This window comes from Rana temporaria, chromosome 7, assembly GCF_905171775.1.
Source record: "Rana temporaria chromosome 7, aRanTem1.1, whole genome shotgun sequence".
NCBI classification, from domain to species: Eukaryota; Metazoa; Chordata; class Amphibia; order Anura; family Ranidae; genus Rana; species Rana temporaria.
Genome location: NC_053495.1, coordinates 212,178,067 through 212,187,040, shown reverse-complemented (window position 1 = coordinate 212,187,040; position 8,974 = coordinate 212,178,067). Strand labels below are relative to the sequence as shown.

At 50.0% G+C, this 8,974-nt stretch overlaps 1 protein-coding gene across 1 annotated transcript in view; it reads left to right on the top strand.

Annotated features, from left to right (window-relative positions):
- Positions 1-667: 667 nt before the first annotated feature.
- Positions 668-8,974, top strand: part of LOC120946274 (S-antigen protein-like) — a 15,173-nt gene continuing 6,866 nt past the window's right edge. Inside the window, exon 1 of the mRNA XM_040361102.1 lies at positions 668-1,788. Within this exon, the coding sequence (XP_040217036.1) occupies positions 668-1,788 (1,121 nt within the window). The remainder of the gene's footprint in view (positions 1,789-8,974) is intronic.

Here is an 8,974-nt window from a genome sequence, read left to right as displayed (position 1 = left end):
CTTCCCCCGGGCGCTGGGAACCCACATTACGCCTCTGTCCGCCATCGAAGTGTTCTTGCAGCGGTGCTTTCCTCGGTCGTATTATATCATAGGTTTGATCCTTTAATTAAAGTCAATTACTCTACTGAAGAGCGTCTTCCCACAGCGCATCACTCTGCAGGAGGTCTGTGAGCGGCAACCAAAGCCGTGCAATCCATCTGGCCTGGCACTGAGGAGGAGGATGGGAATGGCACTGAGGAGGAGGATGGGAATGGGCACTGAGGAGGAGGATGGGAATGGCACTGAGGAGGAGGATGGGAATGGGCACTGAGGAGGAGGATGGGAATGGGAACTAAGGAGGAGGATGGGAATGGGAACTAAGGAGGAGGAGTGGAATGGCACTGAGGAGGAGGATGGGAATGGGCACTAAGGAGGAGGATGGGAATGGGCACCAAAGAGGAGGATGGGAATGGGCACCAAAGAGGAGGATGGGAATGGGCACTAAGGAGGAGGATGGAAATGGCACTGAGGAGGATGGGATTGGGCACTGAGGAGGATGGGAATGGACACTGAGGAGGAGGATGGGACTGGGCACTGAGGAGGAGGATGGGAATGCCACTGAGGAGGAGGAGGATAGGAATGGGCACTGAGGGGGAGGATAGGAATAGGCACTGAGGAGGAGTATGGAATGGGCACTGAGGAGGAGAATAGGAATAGCACTGAGGAGGATGGAAATGGCAATGAGGAGGATGTAAATGGCACTGAGGAGCATGAGATTGGCACTGAGGAGGATGGGAATGGCACTGAGGATGAGAATGGCACTGAGGAGGATGAGAATGCCACTGAGGATGATAATGGCACTGAGGAGGATGAGAATGGCACTGAGGATGAGAATGGCACTGAGGAGGATGAGAATGGCACTGAGGATGAGAATGGCACTGAGGAGGATGAGAATGGCACTGAGGATGAGAATGGCACTGAGGAGGATGAGAATGGCACTGAGGATGAGAATGGCACTGAGGAGGATGAGAATGGCCATGAGGAGGAGGATGGGAATGGCAGTGAGGAGGATGGGAATGGCAGTGAGGAGGATGGGAATGGCAGTGAGGATGAGAATGGCACTGAGGATGAGAATGGCACTGAGGAGGATGAGAATGGCACTGAGGATGAGAATGGCACTGAGGAGGATGAGAATGGCACTGAGGAGGATGAGAATGGCACTGAGGATGAGAATGGCACTGAGGAGGATGAGAATGGCACTGAGGATGAGAATGGCACTGAGGAGGATGAGAATGGCACTGAGGATGAGAATGGCACTGAGGAGGATGAGAATGGCACTGAGGATGAGAATGGCACTGAGGAGGATGAGAATGGCACTGAGGATGAGAATGGCACTGAGGAGGATGAGAATGGCACTGAGGATGAGAATGGCACTGAGGAGGATGAGAATGGCACTGAGGATGAGAATGGCACTGAGGAGGATGAGAATGGCACTGAGGAGGATGAGAATGGCACTGAGGATGAGAATGGCACTGAGGAGGATGAGAATGGAACTGAGGATGAGAATGGCACTGAGGAGGATGAGAATGGCCATGAGGAGGAGGATGGGAATGGCAGTGAGGAGGATGGAAATGGCAGTGAGGAGGATGGGAATGGCAGTGAGGATGAGAATGGCACTGAGGATGAGAATGGCACTGAGGAGGATGAGAATGGCACTGAGGATGAGAATGGCACTGAGGAGGATGAGAATGGCACTGAGGATGAGAATGGCACTGAGGAGGATGAGAATGGCAGTGAGGAGGATGAGCTGTGGGAGGGACCTGCAGGCTCCACCCACTACAGGAGGGGGCGGAGACAAGACCAGTTCCTCTGCACAAGCAGAGAGATCAGCAGTGGGCGGTCTTTATCACAGGAAGTCTCACACGGATTACTGCGCAGATCTGGAAGAAATACACAAATCACACAGAGATTCAGGGAGGAGTCACATGACCGATGGATTTATTACCCCGGAGTTCCCCTTTATGCTCCTGATATTTGGCGTTACACCTGAACTCCGCACATCCCATAATGGCACAGTTATGGGGGGGGGGAGGGGATTAGGCGTCCCAGACGCACATTATGAGCTCCATACACACAGAACCGGTTTGTCCCCCTCCTCAGACGGGCCGCAACAACTTCTTCTGACTCATCACTCGGAAAATCAGAGGAATGAAGATTCTGCGTAAAGTCGCAGGCCGCGCGTCGCCTGCAGGAAACTGAGATTTGTGGCCGGGAAAATGCCAAGTCATGCTGGCTGTGCAGCCATTGTGCTGCGAGCGGGAAGATGAGGATGGGGGAGGGGAGGGGGGGCGGTGTATGACGGGTGCTGCACACAGCAAATAAACGCAGACAGAAAGTTCTGCTGAGAGCGGCCAATCAGAGTTCACTGCTCATCAGTCTGCAGCAGTCAGAGCAACGAGAAAACGTTTCTGATTGGCTGCTCTTGGCGCTTCACGTGTTGCTTTGTAGCTTGTTATAGTGGACCTGTCACACTTTGCAATTCTCCATTCTCTTGTAGTGTTGCTCACGAATATTCATATTGCGAATATTCGGCTCGAATATGGCATATTCGAGTATTCGCGATATATTTCGAATTTCGCGGTGAATATTCACTATTCCGAATATTCGATTCAATTTTATTTTTAGAACAGATCACATCCTAGAGATCTCCATCGACGTCTAAAAGCATTGGCCCAGATTCAAGAAGCACTTGCGCCCGCGCAACCATAGTTGCGCGGCGCAAGTGCTTACTTGCTCCGGTGTAACGAGTGCTCCTGATTCAGGAACCTCGTTACACCGAATGCAGCCTAGGATGTGACAGACATAAGCCTCCTTATGCCTTCATATCTCAGGCTGCATTCTTGCGTTGCCCGCTAGGGGGCGCGGCCTTTGTGATCGGCGTATAGTATGCAAATTGCATACTACCACCGATTCACAAAAGTTGCGCGGGCCCTTCTCACGCAAGGTACAGAGTTTCCGTACGGCGCCTTTAGCATAAGGCTGCTCCTGCTAATAGCAGGCGCAACCAATGCTAAAGTATAGCTGCGCCTCCCGCTCGCGACGTTCAAATTTCACGTCGTTTACGTAAGTGAACCGTGAATGGCGCTGGACGCCATTCACGTTCACTTACAAGCAAATGACGTCCTTGCGACGTCATTTGCCGCAATGCACGTCGGGAAAGTTTCCCGACGGAGCATGCGCTGTTCGCTCGGCGCGGGAGCGCGCCTAATTTAAATGATTCCCGCCCCCGGCGGGATCATTTACATTAGGCAGCCTTGCGCCCGGCTGCTTAGCATATTGCCCGCGCAATTTACGGAGCAACTGCTCCGTGAATCGCGGGCAAAGCGCAATATTTGCGTGGGCGCAGAGAAAAAAATTTGCTCTTTGCCCACGCAAATATTGCGCGATTCTACTTGAATCTGGGCCATTGCTGGTATGATTAGAGAGCTTGGGCCGAGTAGCTGAAGCCATCATTTTTTATTGTCGAAAATTCGCATTGCGATTATTCGGCAATAGGAATATTGCGCGATTATTTTCTCCGCCCTTCTTTTGCATCAGAGCCAGCAGTTTTCGAAATTCCGCAATCAATATCGCATTCACATTTTGCGAAATTTCGATACAATATCACGAATATTCTGAGCCAATCAGAGTGCTCCTAGCGCTGTTGTCGAAATTCCGCCATCAATATCGCATTCGCATTTTGCAAAATTTCGATACAATATCACGAATATTCTGAGCCAATCAGAGTGCTCCTTCCGCTGTTGTCGAAATTTCGCAATTATTTTCGCATTCGCAATAGCGAAATTTCGCAAAAATTTCATTTCGATAAAATATCACGAATATTCGAATTTAGCGAATATTTCTCGAATATTCGGCTATATATTCGTGATATATCGCGAAATCGAATATGGCGTATTCTGCTCAACACTATTCTCTTGGTGTTATTTAACCACTTCAGCCCCGGAGGATTTGGCTGCCCGATGACCGGGGCCACTTTTTTTGCGATTCGGCACTGCGCCGCTTTAACTGACAATTGCGCGGTCGTACGACGTGGCTCCCAAACAAAATTGGCGTCCTTTTTTTCCCCACAAATAGAGATTTCTTTTGGTGGTATTTGATTGCCTCTGCGGTTTTTATTTTCTGGGCTGTAAACAAAAATAGAGCGACAATTTTGAAAAAAAAAAAAACACACTGGCCCAGATTCAGTAAGCAATTGCGCCTGCGTAACCATAGTTACGCAGCGCAATTGCTGACTTGCGCCGGCGTAACGAGTTCTCCTGATTCAGAGAACTTGTTACGCCGACTGCAGCCTAAGATCTGCGTGGCATAAGGCTCTTATGCCACGCAGATTTTAGGCTGCATTCTTGCGTGTGCCGCTAGGGGGCGCTCCCATTGTGCTCAGTGTATAGTATGCAAATTGCATACTAACACCGATTCACAATGTTGCGCGGGCCCTGCGTACGCAAGTTACGGAGTTTCCGTACGGCGTCTTTAGCGTAAGGCTGCCCCTTCTAATAGAAGGCGCAGCCAATGCTAAAGTATACCCACCGTTCCCACATCGTGAAATTTGAATTTCACGCCGTTTGCATAAGTGATACGTGAATGGCGCTGGACGCCATTCACGTTCACTTTGAAGCAAATGACGTCCTTGCGACGTCATTTGCCGCAATGCACATCGGGAAAGTTTCCCGACGGAGCATGCGCTTTACGATCGGCGCGGGAACGCGCCTAATTTAAATGATTCCCGCCCCCGGCGGGATCATTTACATTGCGCGCGCTTACGCCGGGCAATTTTGCTGGCGCGCCCTCGCAATTTACGGAGCTACTGCTCCGTGAATCGAGGGCAGCGCAAAATATTTGCGGGGGCGCAGGGCAAAATCGTTGCCCTGCGCCTCCGCAAATAGAGCGCAGATCTCTTTGAATCCGGGCCAGTATTTATTACATTTTTCTATAATAAATATCACAATTTAAAAAAAAAAAAAAAAAATTTCCCCCCCAGTTTAGTCCGATACGTATTCTATTCTTCTACATATTTTTGGTAAAAAAACTAATCGCAAAAAGCGTTTGATTGGTTTGCGCAAAAGTTATATAGCCGGTCAGTAAGACTTCCGACGGCGTATCAGTAGATACGCCGTCGTAAGTCCGAATGCGCGGCGTCGTATCTTTAAGCGTATTCTCAAACTGAGGCTGCATTCATGGCAATGGCGAGGCTGCATTCATGACAATGATGAGGCTGCATTCATGGCAATGGTAAGGCTGCATTTATGGCAATGGCGAGGCTGCATTCATGACAATGATGAGGCTGCATTCATGGCAATGGTAAGGCTGCATTCATGGCAATGGTAAGGCTGCATTCATGACAATGATGAGGCTGCATTCATGGCAATGGTAAGGCTGCATTCATGACAATGATGAGGCTGCATTCATGGCAATGGTAAGGCTGCATTCATGACAATAGTAAGGCTGCATTCATGCCAATGGTAAGGCTGCATTCATGACAATGGTGAGGCCGCATTCATGGCAATGGTGAGGCTGCATTCATGACAATGGTAAGGCTGCATTCATGACAATGGTAAGGCTGCATTCATGGCAATGGTGAGGCTGTATTCATGGCAATGGTGAGGCTGCATTCATGGCAATGGTGAGGCTGCATATATGACAATGGTGAGGCTGCATTCATGGCAATGGTGAGGCTGCATTCATGGCAATGGTAAAGCTGCATTCATGACAATGGTGAGGCTGCATTCATGGCAATGGTAAGGCTGCATTCATGGCAATGGCGAGGCTGCATTCATGGCAATGGTAAGGCTGCATTCATGACAATGGTGAAGCTGCATTCATGGCAATGGTAAGCCTGTGCATGTTATACGCCGGTAAATACGGTATATCCAATTAACACGCCCAAGCTCATCTATTCACCACACACAGCCACAAAGGCAAGAAAATTCTTGTTGTCGGCCTCCCCCCGGTGTTCAGACTGTACATTGTAACTTTGTAGAAGGAGGAGGAGTCATTTCCCCAGTCTCCCCTCCCCCCAGTGATTGTTGTTTTATCTTTGGATAGTAAAACTTTTTTTTCTGCCAGTAAATCCCTTATACAGCCCACTTCCTGTTTCCTTATACAGCCCACTTCCTGTTTCCTTATACAGCCCACTTCCTGTTTCCTTATACAGCCCACTTCCTGTTTCCTTATACAGCCCACTTCCTGTTTCCTTATACAGCCCACTTCCTGTTTCCTTATACAGCCCACTTCCTGTTTCCTTATACAGCCCACTTCCTGTTTCCTGTCTGGTCATTGGCCTAGACTTATGACATCATGCGCATCTCTCTCTCTCTCACTCTCCTGAGACTTTGCCAGGAAGGGAGGGGGGGATGAGTCATAAGAGGGCCAATGAGAGCTGCAGAGCTGGAGGCGTGCCTCTGTGTAAATCCAGGAAGTGAACAGGCAGCAGCTTCAGCTGCCCACAGTTAAAATGGCTGCCGCCAGACTCAGTGGAGGGAGATTTTTGCAGCATATTTGGCGAGTACAGAATCGCAGTATATATAAAATAATATTCAAAGTGGTTGGAGGGAAGCTTCAGAATGGCAAAGATGTTTTTTTTATTACAGATGATGTCAGCAGACTGCAGTTCCTCTTTAAGAACGTGGCTGTGACTTCGGAGAAGGATTGAGAAATATGTTTGGGGGGCGGAGTCGCCGTCTAATTCCCATGAAAAGATGATTCACGTCTGATAGGTCAATTATCTGATAACGAATCTCTCCGATGATAAGAGATTTACAAAGTAAACGCGTCGCAGTTCGTCGGCGTCATTCATTCGCGTTCTCGCTCGCCGTGGTGCCCATTCACACTTGTGATTCTGTCAGCGCGATTCTCCCAGGGAAACGCGCGTCGCACGCGGGGGGCGGGAACATTCACTTGAAAAAGATCCGGATCTTCATTTCAGGCGGCTTTGTTGTTGTTTTTTGGCTCCAGAGATTTTAATAGAAACGCCCGAGTGCGCAAAAAACGCAAAACGCCTATCGCCTGAATGAACGCGCCGCGCTCAAGTGCGACTGTAGCCTAAAAGTGCGTTTATTTCCGCGCCGGTCTCTGCGTTAGTCAGACATTCTGACAGCCTAACAAAGTTTGAAATGGGAATCCCACGAGCCTATCGCTCGGCTGCTGGGTGAGGCACGCCCACATTCACTTCAATGGGTTGGGCTAATGGCGGTACTACTAAACACAACCGGGGGATCAATTTTTGTGGAACTTCACTCTCCCAATCAGCAGCATTGGTTTTAATTAATAGATAGCAAAGTGTTTCATATTTACTTGTTTTACACTTTATTTATTTTGTACATTTCTTCAGTTACTTCCTGGTTTCTGGCCTAGGCAAATGATGTCATACATCTCAGGAGCAGTGGTGTATTTTGGCTTTGTGCCGCCCTAAGCAAGACTAAAATCAGGCGCCCCCCCATCTAAATGTGTCCTACCCCTTCCTGTTTAGGATCCACCCCTTTATCTGTAAACTCCACCCCTTCCTTTTTAGGCTCCACCTCTTCCTATTACAGCTCCACTTCTTCAGGGGGAAGAGGGGAGAGAGAGAGAGAGAGAGAGAGTGGGGGTGAGAGAGACAGAGGAGGAATGAGGTGGGGGAGAAAGAGTGGGGGAGAGAGGTGGGGGGTGAGAGAGAAGGGGTCTCCCCATTCCCCCAATACTACACCAGAAGGTTCTCCCACCCGACCCCATCTAAATGTGTCCTACCCCTTCCTGTTTAGGATCCACCCCTTCATCTGTAACTCCATCTCTTACTTTTTTAGGCTCCACTTCTTCCTATTAGAGCTGCACTTCTTCAGGGGGGAGAGAGAGAGAGTGGGGGTGAGAGAGACAGAGGAGGAATGAGGTGGGAGAGAGAGGGGGTCTCCCCATTCCCCCAATACTACATCAGAAGGTTCTCCCACCCACACATCTAAATTTGCCCTACCCCTTCCTGTTTAGGATCCACCCCTTCATCTGTAAACTCCACCCACTTCCTTTTTAGGCTCCACTTCTTCCTATTAGAGCTCCACTTCTTCAGGGGGAAGAGGGGGGGGAGAGAGGGGCAGTGAGAGAGAGTGGGGGTGAGAGAGACAGAGGAAGAATGAGGTGGGGGAGAGAGAGTGGGGGGGGGGGGGGGGGGGTGAGAGAGAGGGGGTCTCCCCATTCCCCCAATACTACACCAAAAGGTTCTCCCCCCCCCCCCCATCCACCAAAAAAAAACTGCCAGCCTTGCAGTAGAAGGAATTTGCAGCTCCCCTATCTCTACAGAACAACGCTGCGCCCAGGGCAGCCTGCCCTTCTGCCCACCCCTTGTCCCGACCCTGCACACAGCACAAATCGGCAGTGTGCCCACATGGGTGCCCCCATAGCCCACAGCTTGCTATGAGAAGGGGGGGGGCAAAGAAGAGGTATGGGGTCGGCTTGCACAGAGCAGGTAAGTATATCCTCCTTTAGATCACTATAATGGCCCCACATCTACTAACGTGCGGCGCATTTCTCTGCGGGTCCCCCAGGGGCGGGCAGGACGGATCTCAGCTGTCTGCGGGAGGGTGTGATTGGTTCAGCTGGTTTGGGGGGCGGAGACATTGCTGATTACATTCACATCCCTGCTATCATTGGCCAATGGGGGGGGGGGGGTGACCAATGAGAATGTCCGCTGTCTGGTATTGTCACAGAGAGAGACCTGGGGGTGTCATTGGGGACCCCCTGAAAATGCTGATTGCCTGGCTGTCTCAGATTTATAGTTGGAGGGCGTCTGGAATTCTTTATATGATGTTTTATAAATACTTACACAATAATACGGGGGGGGAGGGGGGGTTGGATATACAGTGCTGTTCCTGTATGGAGTCTATGAGCACCCCTCCCCTCCCCCACTGCACTGTGTACTGCGCTACTTCATCTGTGAGTGATATCATCATGAATAATGTAATGCAAGAGG